The sequence below is a fragment of the Budorcas taxicolor genome, chromosome 2 (genome assembly GCF_023091745.1).
Source record: "Budorcas taxicolor isolate Tak-1 chromosome 2, Takin1.1, whole genome shotgun sequence".
Classification (NCBI taxonomy): domain Eukaryota; kingdom Metazoa; phylum Chordata; class Mammalia; order Artiodactyla; family Bovidae; genus Budorcas; species Budorcas taxicolor.
Genome location: NC_068911.1, coordinates 128,849,909 through 128,871,221, shown reverse-complemented (window position 1 = coordinate 128,871,221; position 21,313 = coordinate 128,849,909). Strand labels below are relative to the sequence as shown.

General features: G+C 39.6%; 1 protein-coding gene across 1 annotated transcript in view; it reads left to right on the top strand.

Moving 5' to 3' along the window:
• DNAH7 (dynein axonemal heavy chain 7) overlaps window positions 1-21,313 on the top strand; it is a 254,731-nt gene that overhangs the window by 208,235 nt on the left and 25,183 nt on the right. The window contains exons 54-57 of the mRNA XM_052658581.1: window positions 3,813-3,905; window positions 11,798-11,974; window positions 12,702-12,863; window positions 15,009-15,209. Of these exons, the coding sequence (XP_052514541.1) occupies window positions 3,813-3,905; window positions 11,798-11,974; window positions 12,702-12,863; window positions 15,009-15,209 (633 nt within the window). The remainder of the gene's footprint in view (window positions 1-3,812; window positions 3,906-11,797; window positions 11,975-12,701; window positions 12,864-15,008; window positions 15,210-21,313) is intronic.

The window sequence follows — 21,313 nt, the reverse complement described above, 5'->3', positions numbered from 1 at the left end:
CCCAGCTGTTTCAAAGATGCAAGGATCTTCTTTTCCCATGTTTATTCCTCCTCCTGGGATCTTGATACATCTCTTCTTGCATATTTTTAATAACATTCTTTGGCTGCTTCTTTACTTTGTGTGTGTAGGGAGGGAAGGGGAAGGAAAGCGCATGCGCTCAGTTGCATCCAACTCTTTGCAACCTCATGGACTGTAGCCTGCCAGGCTCCTCTGTCCTTGGAATTTTCTAGGCAGGAATACTGGAACAAGTTGCTATTTCCTACTCCAGGGAATCTTCCTAACCCAGGGATCCAACTTGAGTCTCTTGAGTTACCTGTATTGGCAGGTGGATTCTTTACCACTGTGCCACCTGGGAAGCACCTTCTTTAATATACACATTCCCAAATATTCCTTTCTTGAATAGGTATCAAAATTTATCAAAATAAAAAGTAATGCATAGCATTCTTTGTTTGCAATAAATGTTTATTTTTGTAAATAGATAATGAGAGTAGTTTTTGCTGACTATATAGAGCTTCTCTATCTTTGGCTGCAAAGGATATAATCAGTCTGATTTCGGTGTTGACCATCTGGTGATGTCCATGTGTAGAATCTTCTCTTGTGTTGTTGGAAGATGGTGTTTGCTATGACCAGTGTGTTCTCTTGGCAGAACTCTGCTAGTCTTTGCCCTGCTTCATTCTGTACTCCAAGGCCAAATTTGCCTGTTACTCCAGGTGTTTCTTGACTTCCTACTTTTGCATTCCAGTCCCCTATAGTGAAAAAGACATCCTTTTTGGGTGTTAGTTCTAGAAAGTCTTGTAGGTCTTCATAGAACCATTCAACTTAAAGCTTCTTCAGTGTTACTGGCTGGGGCATAGACTTGGATTACTGTGATATTGACTGGGAGCTGACTGTGGCTCAGATCATGAACTCCTTATTGCCATATTCAGACTTAAATTAAAGAATGTGGAGAAAACCACTAGACCATTCAGGTATGACCTAAATCAAATCCGTTATAACTATACAGTGGACGTGAGAAACAGATTTCAGGGACTAGATCTGATAGAGTGCCTGATGAACTATGGACAGAGGTTTGTGACATTGTACAGGAGACAGGGATCAAGACCATCTCCAAGAAAAAGAACTGTAAAAAAGTAAAATGGGTGTCTGAGGAGGCCTTACAGATATACCCATTTGAATGCAGAGTTCCAAAGAATAGCAAGGAGAGATAAGAAAACCTTCCTCAGCTATCACTGCAAAGATATAGAGGAAACTAATAGAATGGGAAAGACTAGAGATCTCTTCAAGAAAATTAGAGATACCAAGGGAACATTTCATGCAAAGATGGGCTCAATAAAGGACAGGAATGGTATGGACCTAACAGAAGCAGAAGATATTAAGAAGAGGTGGCAAGAATACACAGAAGAACTGTACAAAAAAGATCTTCATGACCCAGATAATCATGAAGATGTGATCACTCACACTCACCTAGAGCTGGACATCCTGGAATATGAAGTAAGGTGGCCTTAGGAAGCATCACTACAAACAAAGCTAGTGGATCTGATGGAATTTCAGTTGAGCTATTTAAATTCCTAAAAGATGATGCTGTGAAAGTGCTGCCCTCAATATGCCAGCAAATCTGGAAAACTCAGCAGGGGCACAAGACTGGAAAAGGTCAGTTTTCATTCCAATCCCAAAGAAGGGCAATGCCAAGGAATGCTCAAACTACTGCACAATTGCACTCATCTCACATGCTAGTAAAGTAATGCTCAAAATTCTCCAAGCCAGGCTTCAGCAATACGTGAAGCATGAACTCCCTGATGTTCAAGCCGGTTTTCGAAAAGGCAGAGGAACCAGAGATCAAATTGCCAACATCCGCTGGATCATGGAAAAAGTGAGAGAGTTTGAGAAAAACATCTATTTCTGCTTTATTGACTATGCCAAAGCCTTTGGCTGTGTGGATCACTATAAACTGTGGAAAATTCTGAAAAAGATGGGAGTACCAGAGCAACTGACCTGCCTCTTGAGAAACCTTTATGCAGGTCAGGAAGCAACAGTTAGAACTGGACATGGAACAACAGACTGGTTCCAGATAGGAAAAGGAGTATGTCAAGGCTGTATATTGTCACCCTGCTTATTTAACTTCTATGCAGAGTACATCATGAGAAATGCTGGGCTGGAATAAGCACAAGCTGGAATCAAGATTGTCAGGAGAAATATCAATAACCTCAGATGTACAGATGACACCACCCTTATGGCAGAAAGTGAAGAAGAACTAAAGAGCCAGTTGATGAAAGTGAAAGAGGAGAGTGAAAAAGTTGGCTTAAAACTCAACATTCAGAAAACTAAGATCATGGCGTCCGGTCCCATCACTTCATGGCAAATAGATGGGGAAACAGTGGAAACAGTGGCTGACTTTATTTTTCTGGGCTCCAAAATCACTGGAGATGGTGACTGCAGCCATTAAATTAAAAGACGCTTACTCCTTGGAAGGAAAGTTATGACCAACCTCAGTTCAGTTCAGTCACTCAGTTGTGTCCGACTCTTGCAACCTCATGAATTGCAGCACGCCAGGCCTTCCTGTCCATCACCATCTCCCAGAGTTCACTCAAACTCACGTCCATCGAATCAGTGATGCCATCCAGCCATCTCATCCTCGGTCGTCCCCTTCTCCTCCTGCCCCAATCCCTCCCAGCATCAGAGTCTTTTCCAATGAGTCAACTCTTTACATGAGGTGGCCAAAGTACTGGAGTTTCAGCTTTAGCATCATTCCTTCCAAAGAAATCCCAGGGCTGATCTCCTTCAGAATGGACTGGTTGGATCTCCTTGCAGTCCAAGGGACTCTCAACAGTCTTCTCCAACACCACAGTTCAAAAGCATCAATTCTTCAGCGCTCAGCCTTTTTCACAATCCAACTCTCACATCCATACATGACCATAGGAAAAACCATAGCCTTGACTAGATGGACCTTTGTTGGAAAAGTAATGTCTCTACTTTTCAACATGCTATCTAGGTTGGTCATAACTTTTCTTTCAACCTAGACAGCATATCAAAAGTAGTCATGTATGGATGTTTGAATTGGACTATAAAGAAAGCTGAGTGCTGAAGAATAGATGCTTTTGAACTGTGTTGTTGGAGAAGACTCTTGAGAGTCCCTTGGACTGCAAGGAGATCCAACCAGTCCATCCTAAAGGAGCTCAGTCCTCGGTGTTGATTGGAGGGACTGATGTTGAAGCTGAAACTCCAATACTTTGGCTACCTAATTTGAAGAGCTGACTAATTTGAAAAGACCCTGATGCTGGGAAAGATTGAGGGCAGGAGGAGAAGGGGACGACCGAGGATGAGATGGTTGGATGGCATCACCGACTCATTGGACATGATTTTGAGTGAACTCTGGTTGTTGGTGATGGACAGGGAGCCCTGGCATGCTGCTTTTCATGGGGTCACAGAGTCGGACACGACTGAGCGACTGAACTGAACTGAATGAGAGTAGTTAGTTGGCAGGGTGTGAAATGCCTTTGGAGAAATAATGGGAAAAAGATCTAATGCACATTTATTGTAGTAACAGGAACCATTTGTGCTATTGATTAGTGTTCATATTGACACTAACCTACTTATTTAATGTCTTAGTTTTGATTTTATTGGCAGTTAAAATTTTCTTTTTATTTCTTATTTCATAGCTTTGCCCCAATCTAATGTAATTTACATTAGCATTCTTAATTTCATTTAATCATTTTATGTGTTCTTTAAACTGAATTTAAAAGTCCAAATATTGGGTTTTGGGGTTTTTATTAAGTCTTCCAAATAATATTGAATTATATCCACTGTCATTTTAGGAACCACATCATGAGGTTTTTCCTGACGATTGGGAAGATAAAGCGAGTGAGTTTCAAAGGATGCTTATCATTCGTTGCTTGAGGCCGGACAAGGTAAATGCTGTCTTTGAAAGCTGCTCAGTGAATTCCAGACCTTCCTAGCTCCACATGCCAGCCAAACATGTGTTTCCTTATGTAATCCTTGGGGGTGGGTTGGTAAAGGAGTCTGCAGGAAATAACCCCAATTCCCTCTAATGCAGCCATTTTAAAAAAAGTGTATATTTATTATAACTGCACTAAATTAGTAATTCACCAGATTATGTTTAATAGTTTATTTATGTTACAGCTCTTCCTTTTATCCCTGGAGAAGGAATGGGCAATCTACTTCCTTTACATTTTTGTTCTTACTGTTTTGATGAAATTGGTCAATGTTGTTTACATGAAGCTGATTTACTACACCTTCTGGTTCCTCAAATGCTATCCTGTACATAGTTCTTTATTGGCTTTTGGAAAGCTAGTAGAATATTGTTTTTAAGATGTTCATAATCGCTCACCACAAAGGAAAATATCAACACTATTAATTTTCATTTCTTTAAGTAATAAATTATGTAACCAGTGAATCAGCTGACCTGTCATATCAACAAATGAGAGTACTCATTGATATCCTCATTTGCATTATTAAACTCTATTTTAAAAAACAAACTGTTCACTTAAGCGTAAAGACACGTATCCACAGAGATATCCACATAATTCTGAGGAACTGTAGACATTGGGAATGTTGGAAGAAAAACTGAAAATATATTCTAATTGTCCACTGTTACTACTTGAGTAAAAGTATACATAATTACTTCAAAATTTACTGTATTCACAATTTGAGTTGCTAAGGATATAAGATAATACTTCCTTTCTAACAGCAATAGAAAGATCAACACTTGTATGATGAAGACAGTGTTTATTTTTTTAAAAAATTTTCTACACATCAGTGATAACACAAGGTAGAGGCAGTCTTTCTTCTGTAAGTCAGGGTCTGTTTGATGAACACGTGTCATTCTTTCTTGAATTGGCAGTGTGGCCTTAGCCAGGGCTTAGTTATCCATTAAGCATAGGACCTCGGGTCCATGATACTCTTAGGAGTTCATGAAAGTGCTTTAATTTCTTTTAAAATGAGAAAATATACCAGTTTGTTATATTTTAATTATACAAAAACAGTTGAAAAATACATTTTTTTCTATTTATTGATGGAAGAAGGGGTCCACAGTATGCCAAGGGTCCCTGAATGTCATAGTGCTGCCCAGTTTTAGATGCTGGAAATAGTTCCCATTGTTGAAGATCTTTATTTAACTGCAGCTTGGGGGCCCTTTTAAAAATGAATCTTCATTGAAACTATTAGCATTCAGCCTCAGAAGTTTTCACTGCAAATATTAAATATGAAAGAATATGAAATAGTTCAAACTCTTGTCTAACATGACTTCTTCCTTTAAAATTTTTTTTAATTTTCAAAGATTTTTTACTTTGTTTTCTAAGATAAAAACTGTTACACTGAATGGTTCTCTGTGTACCATTAACTTTCTGCCCTCAATATTTGACAGAAGAGTTTCTGATCACAGTCTATATTTTTTAGTTAAAAGTGATTAATGAGCCATTTCCTAACTGCAGCAGTTTCATCTATAAATTTCTTTTCCCCAGTTTGTTTTGAAAAATTTGACATTTTAATCTGAAAATACATTGAGTACCAAATAGATCAAATATTATTTTCCATAGTCACTCTCTTTTTCAAGTGAGTATGAGGGAGCTGGGAAATTTAGATATTCAAGCTGAGGGACTTTTGTTCATTTTTTGAATCAGTTGAGGTTAAACTTACAGTCCTACTTCTCTTAAGTCTCTTAACTCCTCTGCAGAATGCTTTAGCACTGTGTGTTATAACTTTTTCATATATGCTTCCATATCTCCTCTACAGTTTTCTTTGCATGGGTGGAAGAGTGTAAACATTAATACTTCTCAGCAGTATTCCTGGTTCTCTCCTGTGTATACTCGAGGTGGGGGCATTGTGGCCATTAACCTTGTTTTGGCCAGTAAAATGTGGGCAAAAGTGTCAGGGTGGAAGCATTTAGCTATCATTGTGAGAGTCTCCAGAATATTCCTCTTGCCATCAAAATTGGGGAATCACATGTTGATATTTAAGTGCCATAAACAGGCTGGAATGCTGAGTCAGAGCAGGGAGAGTTTGTTGCCTGGACACTCAGATGACTTTTCTGAGATGGTAAGCTTTTGTTGTGTTAAACCACCGATATCCTGAAGTTGTTTGCTACTATAGCATAGATCAATTTATCCTAAGTTAACTAGTTACCATTTAATTAGTTACTGTTACCTATACTATCACATCTGTAATCCTGAATATATAAATAATTATCAGATTTCCCTGGTGGCTCAGATGGTAAAGAACCCACCTGCAATGGAAGAGACCTGGGTTCGATCCCTGGGTTGGGAAGATCTCCTGGAGAAGGGAATGGCTACCCACTGCAGTATTCTTGCCTGGGAAATCCCATGGACAGAGGTGCATGGAGGGCTACTGTTTATGGGGTCACAAAAGAGTCAGACATGACTGAGTGACTAACACTTTTTGGACATCTTTCATGGGTCAGATGGTAAAGAAACTAGTTACCATTATCTATACCATCATACCTACAATCCTTAATATAGAAATAGTTATTAGCATGCTCTTTTATTACTTGCAACCTCAAACCCTTCAATCTTGCTATTACCAGGTACTTTAATTCCTAGTCATAAATCACTGATTTTGGAACCTATGTATTTAAAAATGATATATGGCTATAGTATTATGCTTTGAAAAGAATAATTTTCCAAAGCAAAGTAGTATTAGCATGTCAGAGAAAGGAACAGTGCTATATAAGGCTAACAATTGGGCTGGTGCTGCTAAGTCGCTTCAGTCGTGTCCGACTCTGTGCGACCCCATAGACAGCAGCCCACCAGGCTCCCCGGTCCCTGGAATTCTCCAGGCAGGAACACTGGAGTGGGTTGCCATTTCCTTCTCCAATGCATGAAAGTGAAAGTGAAGTTGCTCAGTTGTGTCCAACTCTTCGCGACCTCATGGACTGCAGCCTACCAGGCTCCTCCGTCCATGGGATTTTCCAGGCAAGAGTGCTGGAGTGGGGTGCCATTGCCTTCTCCAACAATTGGGCTAGTACTACATAAATAGATTTTATTTCTTTGCTATCTCTAAGTCATGAAATATATATATCTCCACTAGGGAAATCGTAATTGTTTGATCTCTGACATAAAGTATATATTATTTGTCACCATAGTTTTTTTCTGTCTCCTTTCCACTGCTCTCCCTTCAAAACCGACTCCATCCCATGGTAAGAAGCCACAAATGCTAGGTTCTCTAATGCTCTAATTTGGAAAAATGTAAAAGATGTTCACTAAACCACCAGTAGGAAAAATGAAATGTTTGCACTTTCCTTGGATTTCAATAGTTTATAGTGCTTTATTGACAAAAGCATATGAGATGTATAAATACTGAGGTATGGAATGTTTTGAGCCCATTTACAAAATGAAGAGCTTCTGGCCACAGTTTTCTTCTTCTGGACTGTAAACAGAAAGCAAATTAAACAGCTTTTAATAAGAAACTTGTCAAATATAAGCTAATATGTTTCTCTAACCTCAGATAAATCTTGTAGGAACTTGCAAGACACAGAAAAACATACATAGAAGACCACAAACTTCTTTTCTGCCTTTGGGAAGATGGGTGCCTAAATTAGTCTGTAATTTTTGTTCCTGACAGATTTTATTTTATAGTTCTTTGCTTGCATAATCAGATTGCAGGAGCAAACCCAATTCCATCACCTTCCAAATTGAATAGCTTGCAGTTTCATTTGCCTCAGAAGTTACTGTTTAGTCTTGGGAACAGCTGGTCTCATTCAGTTGTTTTTTTGTTTTTGTTTTTTTTAATTTTTGTGTTGACTATTGTGTTTTAATTTTTTTAATTAGAAGAGAAAATTCCATGGACAGAAGAGCCTGGCAGGCTACAGTTCACGGGGTCACGAAGAGCTGAACACGACTGAGCGACTAACACACACACACACACAACTGCTTTACAGTGTTGTGTTGGTTTTTGCTGTATAATAGCATGAGTCAGCTATAAGTATACATATATCCCCCCTATCTTGAGCCTCCCTCCTCTCCTGTCCCACCCCTCTAGGTCATCACAGAACACCAATCTGAATTCTCTGTCATACAGCAGCTTCCCGCTAGCTAGCTATTTTACACATGGTAGTGTATATATGTCAACCTACTCTCAATTCATCCCACCCTTTCCTTCTCCCACTGTGCCCACAAGTCCACAATTTCTATGATCTTATTCAGTTTTAATGTTAAAAATGAAACAATGAAAATTATCATTTGAGCACCCCTAACTGGGTCTTCCTGTACTACCAGAAGACTCACTTCCTGTCTGCCATTTTTTTACAAATTCAGTGAATGACCCCGGCCTGAAACACTCAGAGCTCAGACTTCCTAAAACTGAAACCATGTACTTAAAAGCCATGGGCTTTCGATCTGTTTGTAAAATTGTCGTTTAGTGAAGAGGTTAGCCTTGAGAGGAGAGAGGTTATTAAAAACTATTTTGTTTTTCTTTGTTAATTGTTATTGTTCTTAACCTAGGGAGAAAAGACAGCCATAGCAAAAGAATAATAGGGAAAAGGGCAAGGACAAGGTCTGAGACAGGAAATGGGGATATTTTCAGTTTTCTACTATCAGCTTGATATCTGTTCCCATTCAAAATATCTGAAACATGAAATAATTTCCTTGGAATAGAAACTTTATATGTAGGTGAATTTATTGTTCAGTAATATTTGTTTAGAATTTCTATAATTAGAGTCCCACCTTCATAAAAGAGAACATCCTAATTTATTCATTCACTCAGTAGATTTTTATTTTATAGGAACAATATATGAGTAATCTCCTTAGGTATATCCATACCATTGTGGCATTTATACATTTTGTTATTACTCTTCTATACCTTTCTGTAGTTTTAAATTTTTTATTGATGTACAGTTGACTTAGAGTATTGCATTAATTTTTGGTATACACCAAAGTGATTCAGTTATACATATATATATATGTTCATTTTCAGATTCTTTTTCATTATGGTTTATGATAGAATATTGAACATAGTTAGTTCCCTGTGGTATAGAGTAGGATTTTGTTGTTTATCTATTTTATATACAGTAGTGTGTATCAGCTAATCCTGAACTAATTTATCCCTCTCTCACCTCCTTTCCTCTTTGATAACCATAACATTGTTTTGTATGTTTGTGAGTCTGTTTCTGTTTTGTAAATAAGTTTACTCGTATCGTACTTTAGATTCCACATGTAAGTGATAGCATATGATGTTTGCCATTCTCCAACTTCACTTAGTGTGATAATCTCTGGCTCCTCCATGTTGCTGCAAATGGCATTACTCCATGCTTTTTTATAGCTGAGTAATATTCCACGGTACATATGTACCACATCTTTTTGAAAAGTTTTAATTTTGTATCGGAACATAGCTGGTCCTACCACTTCATGGAAACTAGATGGGGGAAATTTTGAAACTGTCAGATTTCATTCTGGGGGGCTCCAAAATCAATGCAGATGGTAACTGCATCCATGAAACTAAAAGACATTTGCTCCTTGGAAGAATAGCTATGTCAAACCTAGAGAGTGTTTTAAAAAGCAGAGGCATCACTTTGCCGACAAAGGTCCATACAGTCAAAGCTATGGTTTTTCCAGTAATGTTTGGATGTGAGAGTTTGACCATAAAGAAGGCTGAGCGCCAAAGAATTGATGCTTTCAGACTGTGGTGTTGGAGAAGACTCTTGAGAGTCCCTTGGACTGCAAGGAGATCAAACCAGTCCATCCTAAAGGAAATCAATCCTGAATATTCATTGGAAGGACTGATGTTGAAGCTGAAGCGCTAATACTTTGGCCTCCTGATGCAAAGAGGTGACTCATTGGAAAAGACCTTGATGCTGGGGAAAATTTAGGGCAAGAGGAGAAGTGGGGGACAGAGGAAAAGATGATTAGATGATATCACTGATTCAATGGACATGAGTTTGAACAAACTCAGGGAGTTGGTGAAGGACAGAGAAGCCTGATGTGCTATAGTTCATGGGGTTGCAAAGAGTCAGACACAACTTAGCAAGTGAACAACAACAACAACATAGCTGATTAACAATGTTGTGATAGTTTTGGGTGGATAGGTACCACATCTTCTTTATCCATTCATCTGTCAAGGGACATTTAGGTTGGTTCCGTGTCTTGGTTATTCATACCTTCCCATGTTTGAATGAATCTATTGTGGAAACATTAAAAACATTTAAGTAAAGATATCCCTTCACTGTTTCTTTGCTCCCAATCCTCACACACTCAGTCTCTCCCTCTCTCCTTCTTTCTCAATACACACATCTACCTGCACATATTCAACACTATTTTTAAGGTATTGTGCCTTGTTAATGAGTGTTTCTTACAAATCTTGTATGGATAGATATTCTGAGATGCACTATTAAAGTTTGGAGATATTTGTAACTTTCTGTAGAGAAGACCACCTTTTTGAGTTTCTTTCTATCTGTAAATTGCTCCTGCAATTCCCTTTAAGTTCAGAAAAGTTACAGGATGGTGAAATCAGTGTTCTAATTTGGAGTGTTGTGTATACACACACCTCTATCCTTGAATATGAGCAGGTGTCCAGTTGGAGTGATTCCAAAGCTTTCAAGACAGTCTCCTTGTTCTTTTCACTTCGTTACTTCTCTTTGTGAGATCAGTTCAGTTCAGTTCAGTCACTCAGTTATGTCCAACTCTTTGTGACCCCATGGACTGCAGCACACCGGCTTCCCCGTCCATCACCAATTTCCAGAGCTTGCTCAAACTCATGTCCATCTAGTCGGTGATACCATCCAACCATATCATCCTGTCATCCCCTTCTCCTCCTGCCTTCAATGTTTCCCAGTAGCAGGTCTTTTCCAGTGAGTCAGTTCTTCACATGAGGTGGCCAAAGTATTGGAATGGAGCTTCAGCTTCAGCATCAGTCCTTCCAATGAATATTCAGGCCTGATTTCCTTTAGGATGGACTGGTTTGATCTCCTTGCAGTCCAAGGGACTCTCAAGAGTCTTCTCCTTGGATATGTTTACATAATTTGTTAAGCTAGATACATGGATACTGGTTTATTAAACTTATTACTTGCTTGGCTTACACCTGAGCCATTGCCCAGAGATGCCAGGTGTGGACTCTTCATCAAAAAGAAGGAATGATATACCTAAAGCTGTACCTCAGCCGTACTGCTTACTGCAGGTCTACTTCCACATCACTGCCTCAAAGGGACACATGAGCCCCAAAGTTCTTTTCTTTCTTAAGCGTGTTCCCAGGAAATGCACAAGCATAGTATCAGAAAGTTTATATGACGTACTTTTGCCTCTTTTTTGAAAGTATGCTTTCTCTTTCATAGTGCTTTTCCTTTTCTTTGTTTTTTCAGCTACATCAATCTTTGTTGGCATGGGATTGTATAAATCACACTAGAATCTACTTTTGAGTGGTGGGCTTTGAAACATAGTCAAGTTGTACTTAAAAATTAAGTAAAGAATTAAGGTTTTTTATATTCTTCATCCAGGGTATATTGAATACTAACTAAATGGAAGAAAAATGCCTTTGAATTCTGGTGTCACCACCCACCTTTTATTGTTTTTTTTTTCTTTTTTTTTTAAATATAAATTTATTTATTTTAATTGGAGGTTAATTACTTTACAATATTGTATTGGTTTTGCCATACATTGTTTAAATAATGTATACTTTCCATCTAAAAGACAACTGTGCCTTTGACTCTTTATCAATGTTTACAAATACACACAAAAAATGGAGAGTACTTTGTTATAAAATACCTTTGAATATGAAGCTTTTAAGGGTTTAGGCAGATTTCAAATATTCCTTGAAATCCTTTCTTTTCCCTTTCTAGGTTATTCCAATGCTGCAGGAATTTATAACCAACAGATTGGGGCGTGCATTCATTGAACCACCCCCATTTGATCTATCCAAGGCATTTGCAGACAGTAACTGCTGCGCACCCCTGATATTCGTACTCTCTCCTGGAGCAGATCCCATGGCTGCCCTTCTAAAATTTGCTGATGATCAGGTGCCTTAAAACTCTATTGTTTTCAGCTGCTTCTATCTGTTTGTGTCAATAAACTGTGGATATTCAGACAGGGCATTCTCCTCTACTGCTCCCAGAACTCAAGGACTCTTCCACTGTGGCATTCAGATGGTAATTGTTCTAGAAATAGACTAGGGAGTCACAGACACCATCTCCCAAAAGTGTAGATGAATAAGGATATAGGAGAAATGAATTCCAGGCAAACATTCCCACAGATTTCCCTAAATGAACTTGAATGGAAATTAGAAGTTAATAGGTATTTTTACCTGAACTTTATGCAGTAACCAAATTAGTGAAGATATAATTATTCAAAGATCTGGAGAAGACTGGGGTAAGTTCACTGCTTTATTCATAGTTTTCAGCTTTGAATTTTAGGAGTTGCTGCATGATAGCAGGGCTTGTTCATCTCCTCCTATTGAAAGTCTGTTTAACTTTTTCCTGCCTATTGTCTCAACAGTCAAAGACCCTACAGGATGTTTCATTTATTGCCATGACTGTTTCCTTCATGAACTGGCTTGTGTTGTATCTTGTTTATTGGCTTCTTAATTGGGAAAAGTTTTCTAGAGCTGTGTGTGCTTGGGAGCTCTGAGGGATGCAGCATGATTAAATTTTGTATTTAATGTATTTAATATGAACATTTCCTGTGATGATAATATTGGTTCTTCTTCAAAATTTGATTTTAAATGACATCTTCACTATCCTCATACAGGGATATGGAGGAACAAAACTTAGCTCTTTATCTCTTGGTCAAGGCCAAGGGCCCATAGCAATGAAGATGTTAGAAAAAGCTGTCAAAGAAGGCACATGGGTTGTTCTTCAGAATTGTCACCTTGCCACCTCTTGGATGCCAACCCTCGAAAAAGTTTGCGAGGTAAAAGTGCAAGATTATTTTGATGAGACGGTAGTCCCCCAGTGTAATTAGTGATGCATGTATCATCTAAGTAACTCCCCTCCTGTCCTGTGATTTGCGGGTTGCAGGTTTAGTGGCCTGGCTGGATTTTAGGGGAGGTGGGCTCAAGTTAGGAGCGGGAGGACAGCCCATGGCCAGGCCTTGCCTAATTCCTCCTACTAAGGGCGAGTTCTCATCCCACGGGTCAGAAATATCCTTGATCCAGAGGCACAGCCCCAAAGATAAGAATAAACCACAGGGTAAATATAAAGCAATTTACTTTTTAGAGCAGTGGACCAAAAACAATGAAAAAAGCTTTTCAGGGGAAATTCATGTGGCCCCTCTAAACTGGAAGGCTACAGGATGTAACTTTTCTGAAATTCACTTCTCCCCCACACAGCCTGTCACTCTGCCACAAAGGCTGAATCTGAAACCAGAAGAGCACTCCTCCCACACACCTGTTGTAGTGGGTCATGGTACTTCCCTATCTTTGTGGTCAGAGATTCCAGAAAGAAAACCCCATGTAGCTCAGCTGAGTAAACAGAAAACCTGGCACTTGGTTTCAACAGAGAAAAATGTGTCCAAATAATTACCCATGACTCTAGCCCTCTCCTCACTTACAGTCCTTCAGGCTACTAAACTGATAGAACTTGCGTTATCCAGACATCCACCTGACACTAACGCAGACTGTGGTGTTCTTTATGCCACTTGTCACCGTTTTGCTTTGTCTATCTCCCACTAGAATGTAAGCATGCACTGTTTTTGTTCCCTGGTTTACCTCTAGCACCTTGAATAATGCCTGGCTCACGGGACATAATCAGGGAATCATTACTGAACTTGTGAATGAATAATGCTTCACTGCTTAGAGCCTTTCCATGGCTTTCCATTTTTGGAGACAATATTCATGCCCCCATCATGGTTTCTTCATCTGAGCATTGCCTGCTTCTCAGGCGTTTCTGTCTTGACTTCTGTGCTCCAGCCACTTGGCCTTTTTTTCACTTTCACTGGGAGAACATGCTTTCTCGAGAATGTACGCCTCCATAATAAATCTTATTTCTATCTGAAAAACTTCTTTAGTATTTTTTGCCTTACTAACATCTTCTCATGCTTTGGGCCTTATATTAGAGGCTTTATGTTTGTGCCTGTATCCTCACAGTTCCTCTGTCTCTAGGCTGTTCTCTTGGCCTGTCAAATCGTATCATATACCCATTAGAGAGTCAATCCAAGAGACAAGAGCTGCCTCCAGTGAATAGTGAAATTGACCCAGAGTCCCATGAGTGATGCTACCTAAGTCACCAGGCATAGGTCAGTCAGTAGGAGAAAAGGATGGCACCTTCACTGTTCATTAAAAATATATGTCCCTAAGCATCCTTCCAATCTCCCCACCCACCTCTTTACCACATGAATGCTCAAAAATTTTTTTTTACTGATTAAGATTTGCAATCTAAAAAGCACAGATATGACTGACATGGACAGTTGGGAGGAGTTAGTGGAACAGAAGAGAGGGCAAGCCTGGTGATATTATTCCAAGGCCTGATACTGCCTTCGCAACAGTCATGAGCGTTCTGTCATCCTCTATCCTCCTAGCAGGCCTTACTGTCCCCATAAACAAGTATCGCTAATAATGGTATGGTTTAGCACTTCAGGATACACCAGTTCTTCTTGCCTTTCAAACCTCCCTCTTTTTGTTCATCCCTACTTGGCTTAATATTGATTTTTCTGAGTGTGTGGCTTATTCTTACAGCTTGGCTACAGCAAAAAGACATCATTCTTAATATGGCTCTGGGGCAGAGAAGTATTTCTATAAATATTTCAGCAACAGCAGTGAAGACACAAGATTTTTTGGAATGTCTTAGTCTTTGTCATGGCCAACGGATTTATGTAATGCCTTTGTAAACATTATGGTCATGTGTTTTAATTGTATCAGGGAGAGTGGCAACCCTCTGGGCCTTCCCAGTGACATATGTCCTTTCAGTGGCAGTATTAGATTTTAAGGCTTTTGCCTTCAATTGCAGCAGTAAGCCCTATTTTGTACAACTGTTTCCTCTCACTTCTGGCCCACATGATCCAGAGATTTTCCTTCCATTTTATGTATCTTATGTATCTGATTTTTTGTTGTTGTTGCAGGAGTTAAGCATAGAAACAACGCATCCAGATTTCCGAATTTGGTTGACAAGTTACCCGTCTCCAAATTTCCCCGTGTCTGTGCTGCAGAATGGAGTGAAAATGACCAACGAAGCACCGAAAGGTCTACGGGCTAATATCATTCGCTCCTACCTCATGGACCCGATCTCTGACCCCGAGTTCTTTGGCAGCTGCAAAAAGCCTGTTAGTAATGGCTAAGTCTTGTTACCTCAGCCCCGTAAAGCAACTCAAGTGGCCCCCGGTGGTCCTGGATGTGTGTGCTGAGTAAAACTGCAAATTAAGTAGGCCTCGTGCACTGCGGTGCAGTTGGTTTTGATTACTGATTATTGACTCTACCGAAGTCAATTTTATTAATATTTTATTTTAATCTTACCACTAGGCTCATTCCTGCTCAGCTGATACCTGGTGGGGTATTATTAATTATGCAGCCTTCTATTTAGAAAGTCAGCTGCAAGCCATTCCCCATACAAATCTGCAAGGTTGGAGAATCCTGTTTCAGGATATTAGCTGAGCCCTTTGCTATTTGAAGCCATATCTTTAAATTAAAACATAAAAATATTTCCTCCATATAACTATAATGAGAGCCAAAATGATTTTGCTCCCTGATTGATGGGACTCATAAGGGTACTTTTTTTAGCATCACAAGGCAGGCAGGGAAGCCACCCACTGCTTTCATGATTAGAATTCTGTGTGTGAATGTCTGTGACCTAAAATTGTTTCTCAGTGTTTTGCCATAATTAAAAATGGAAGAACTTCTTTTTAAGAGGGTTATGAACCTTGGTAAGTTTTTACCATTAAAAAACCCACACTCTTGATGTTGGAATATGTTTTAAATACACATCAAAAGAAAACATTAAAGAAGTACTTTCATTAAACAAAGTCTGGGGTAATAAAAAAAGGGGAGCCTGTATTTAAAAGTAAGTCAGACCTTAATAGTTCAAGACCTGCTATATGACAAACTTTTGCATTGATTTGGCCCAGAGAGAGCAGGTTACTCCCAGGTAGGTGATGAGGGCATTTCTGCACATGATAGCTAGACAGAAGCCCTTTTGCAAAATGTCACTCCCTTTCTTCTAGATCCATAGGTCTCTCCAATAGTTGTCACAAACATGAGAAGTCCAGGCATTTATGAACTGAAATTCAAACCAAAAATCTCAAATGCCAAAGCAGCACACCATAGTACATATATTTTAGCTTTTCATTTTGAAATAATTTTAAACTCACAGAAAAGTTGCAAATATAAAAGTAATATAAAGAACAGCTCTATGCCCTTTACTTATATTTGCTTCCTATTAACATGTACCATCTGTAGGAAAGTTAGATATGTCACTGCCCTTTATTCCTAGATAAATATTTCAGTCTTTTTATTTCTTAAGAATAGAGATATTATCTTATCCAATTACAGTTATTATTGTAGTATTATTTTAGCAGGGATACACTATTGTATCTAATATACCCAAGTTTGTGTTTGTGTCCCAAATTTGTCAGTTGATGAAGTAATGTCCTTTAGAACATTTTTCTCTGATTTACCGGGGGATTGGTTCAGAGTTAGGATCACAGTTAGTTGCCATGTCTTTTTTGTCTCCTTTAATCTGGACCATTACCTCAGCCTTCCTTTGTCTTTGATGGCCCTGACATTTCTGAAGAATTCATCTCCCTGGATTGTTTTTAATAGAACACGTCTCACTCCTTGAGATTGGTTTTAGGTTACAAGTTCTGAGCCACAGTGCCACTTGGGTGAAGTCATCTTCTCAGAGGCTTGTACTGGGAGGCATGCAATGCCCATTTATCTCTCACTGATGATACTAATTTTGATCCCCCAGACGAAGTATGGTCTAATTTCTTCTCTCTATAATAACTGCTTTGTCCCTTGTGACGAATAATCTGTGAGAAGACACTTTGGACCATGAAGATATCCTCCTCCTCATCAAAATCTACCTAGGACCCGGATTTAGTAGCCAGTGATGATTCTTGCTGGACCCACTTATTTCCTCTGGTGATTTCAACTCCAGAACTCCCTCCGCATTTGACACTTGACATGCTGTTGTCAGCAGCGGCCCTCCCTTCTATCTCATTTATTTATCTTTTATAGGTGTGCTCAAGTTTTGTCCAGAATTGGTCAGCAGGACCAATAGGTCCCATTGTTTATTACTATTATTTCTCTTTCTGTTATAAGCTGCTCCAGGCTTATCTGTACCCCAGTCTTGGAACCAGCCATTTTTCTGAAGAGCGCTGGTTCCTGTTCCACGGGGAATGGTATTAGAGACCAAGATTTGGGTGTTAGACATGTAGCATTTATTGTCTGTAGTTCTGATCCTTTTATTTATTTATTTTTTTTTTCAGTTTAGAAAGTTTCTATTTATTTATTTTACTTTACAATATTGTATTGGTTTTGCCATACATCAACATGAATCCACCACGGGTGTACACGTGTTCCCAATCCTGAACCTCCCTCCTACCTCCCTCCCCATACCATCCCTCTGGGTCATCCCAGTGCACCAGCCCCAAGCATCCTATATCCTGCATCGAACCTAGACTAGCGATTCGTTTCTTACATGATATTATACATGTTTTAATGCCATTCTCCGAAATCATCCCACCCTCTCCCTCTCCCACAGAGTCCAAAAGACTGTTCTATACATCTGTGTCTCTTTTGCTGTCTCGCATACAGGGTTATCGTTACCATCTTTCTAAATTCCATATATATGCATTAGTAGACTGTATTGGTGTTTTTCTTTCTGGCTTACTTCACTCTGTATAATCGGCTCCAGTTTCATCCACCTCATTAGAACTGATTCAAATGTATTCTTTTTGATGGCTGAGTAATACCCCATTGTGTATATATATACCACAGCTTTCTTATCCATTCATCTGCTGATGGACATCTCGGTTGCTTCCATGTCCTGGCTATTATAAACAGTGCTGCGATGAACATTGGGGTACACGTGTCTCTTTCAATTCTGATTTCCTCGGTGTGTATGCCCAGCAGTGGGATTGCTGGGTCATAAGGCAATTCTATTTCCAGTTTTTTAAGGAATCTCCACACTGTTCTCCATAGTGGCTGTACTAGTTTGCATTCCCACCAACAGTGTAAGAGGGTTCCCTTTTCTCCACACCCTCTCCAGCATTTATTGCTTATAGACTTTTGGATCGTAGCCATTCTGACTGGCGTGAAATGGTACCTCACTGTGGTTTTGATTTGCATTTCTCTGATAATGAGTGATGTTGAGCATCTTTTCATGTGTTTGTTAGTCATCTGTATGTCTTTTTAGAGAGAACTTTGAAACATATACATGTACTCACAATATGTGTATGCAAATCTGCATACACACATATCGTGCATACAGACAACCCCGTGCACACACAGACATTCATATACATGTTTTAGAAGTAACAAGTTCCTACCAATACCTCCAATTTCTGTTGCTCTACCCTGGGTTCTTTCCAGCTTTTCCTCATTCCGTATTCACTTGTCCCTTCTTCAGTAGTGAGAAGCCAGGCTCCCACCTCAACGCATTTATTGATTTGCTCAGTTCTCGACTATATCCAGAAGACTTGCAGAATCAGCACAGCATGTTTAACTTCGCTTCTCCCCCCTATGTGGTTAAACTTATGCTCCTTTCTGCTCATCTCACATTTTCCCTTTTGATTTTATTCCACGGGGGTAACCTTCACCCTGCCCTTGGTTAAAACTTTGGGCAGTCTCCTGGCTTTCCTGATTAGTGTCAGGTAATTAAATGACCTAGAGTCATTTTAAACTGCAGAGCCAGTCTTGAATCAGAAGTCAGAAAGTGCAACATGATATATTAATTGATATTTTAACTTTTATTGAAAACAGGTTTCTGCTCTCTAGTAAAAGGATAGAGTTGGCATCATTCTCTTTTTTTGTTGAAGTATAGTGTATTTATAATACTGTGCTAGTTTCAGGTATACAGCAAAATGATTACGTTTTTCTCAGGTTATATTCCATTGTAGGTTATTATAAGATAAGGAATATAATTCCTAAGTGTTATGTAGTAAATCCATGTTGCTTATTTCATGTTTGAAAGTGAAAGTATTAGTCAGTCAGCCATATCTGACTCTTTGTGACACATGAACTGTGGCTCACCAGGCTCCTCTGTCCATGGAATTTCCAGGCAAGAATACTGAAGTGGGTTGCCATTTCCTTCTCCAGGGGATCTTCCCCCAGGGATCAAACCTGGGTCTTCTGCATTGCAACCAGGTTCTTTATTATCTGAGCCACCAGGGAGATTTATGTTTACTTTATGTTTAATAGTTTGTATCTGTTGATCCCATACTCCTTCCTCTTTTCTTTGATAACCATTAGTTTGTTTTCTGTGTCTGTGAGTCTGTTTCTGTTTTGTAGATAGATTCATTTGTTTTATTTTTTAGATTCCATTTATAAGTGATATCATACTGTATTTGTTTTTCTCTGAGTTATTTCACTAAGTAAAATATTTTCTAATTTCATCCATGTTGCTGCAAATGGCAATATTTCATTCTTTTCGTGGCTGAGTGATACTCCATTGTGTATATGTACACATCATATCCTCTTAAGCCAATTATATGTTGATGGAAGCCTGGGTTGTTTCCATGTCTTGGCTGTTGTAAATAGGGCTGCTATGAACCCTGTTGTAAATAGAGTACATGTATTATATCATTTTGAGTTAGAATTTTCTTTTTCTTTCAGATATATACCCATAAATGGAATTGCTGGATCTTATGGTAGTTCTATTTTTCATTTTTGAAGGAACCTCCGTACCGTTTTCCATAGTGGCTCTACCAGTTTACATTCCTACCAACAGTGTACAAGGGTTTCCTTTTCTCCACACCTTCTCCAGCGTTTGTTACTTGTCTTCTTGATGATAGCCATTCTGACTATGTGAGGTGGTAATACTGCATTGTGGTTTTGATTTACATTCCTCTAATAATTAGCAATGTTGAACATCTTGCCATGTGCCTGGAGCTCTTTTGACTTGGCTGGGATGTGAAGCTGACTGTTTCTGCCTTGTGAGTTCTCTCAGGGGTTCTTCCTTGGCTCCCTTTGCTGCTTGACTTCTTTGTGCCTCCATCACCCTCGGCAACACCTCCCCTTCATCTGGCTGTTTCCTCTCAGCCTTTGGTTCTCCAGCCTTCACTTCATACCGGCTCTTACTGTTGGGATTTCCTTGCCCCATGACACAAGTCCCCTTGAGAAGAAAATAACTGAAATGACTACTGGCTGACATTCCTAGTCCAGCTCCCTGTCCACTCCTTGGGATTCACTCCAGATTGGCCCACCATGTGAAGGAGAGCTACTGATTTCTGCACCAAAGTCCACAGTCCGAGGCCATAGGCTGCTCCATACTCCTAGGCATGACTTTTGCATTTTTCCACTCTATCCCAGGGAGAAGGCAATGGCACCCTACTCCAGTACTCTTGCCTGGAAAATCCCATGGACGGAGGAGCCTGGTAGGCTGCAGTCCATGGGGTCGCAAAGAGTTGGATACGACTGAGTGTCTTCACTTTCACTTTTCACTTTCATGCATTGGAGAAAGAAATGGCAACCCACTCCAGTGTTCTTGCCTGGAGAATTCCAGGGACAGGGGAGCCTTGTAGGCTGCCATCCATGGGGTCACACAGAGTCGGACATGACTGAAGTGACTTAACAGCAGCAGCAGCACTCTATCCCAGATGCAGGGTTCATGTATCAACTCTCTCAGTGGCCCCATGAATTCTTTCTTGGTAGCTTGGACCCAACACACCCCTCTCCTCTTCCTGGATATAAGGACAAGGGGACTCCCAGTACAGCAGCTGCACTTTCCCAGGATATCTCTTCACAAATCCTTTCTCAGGCTCTAGTTTGACCATTTTTATATCCTTGTGGAGGGTACAAATAATTAACATATTGCATTGTACCTTCTGAGTTCTGAATCAACATGGAATGTGTGTTTGACAGTGATTCTAGAACTTTTATGGGCTTCTTAGGTGGCTCAGGGGGTAAAGAATCCACCTGCCAATGCAGAAGACACAGGAGATGCGGGTTCAGTCCCTGGGTCAGGAAGATCCCCTGGAGGAGGACATGGCAACCCACCCCAATATTGTTACCTGGAGAATCCCATAGACAGAGGAGCCTGGAGGGCTGTAGTACATAGGGTTGGACATGACTGAAGTGACTGAGCATGCACACACGCATGCACATAGGACTTCTGTAGTAACATAAACACTGTGAGGCTGCCCAAAACTTCAATCCAAAAGTGCTTGTTAGAGTTTCTCAATTGATTTGAACTATCTCCTTTGAAATTTCT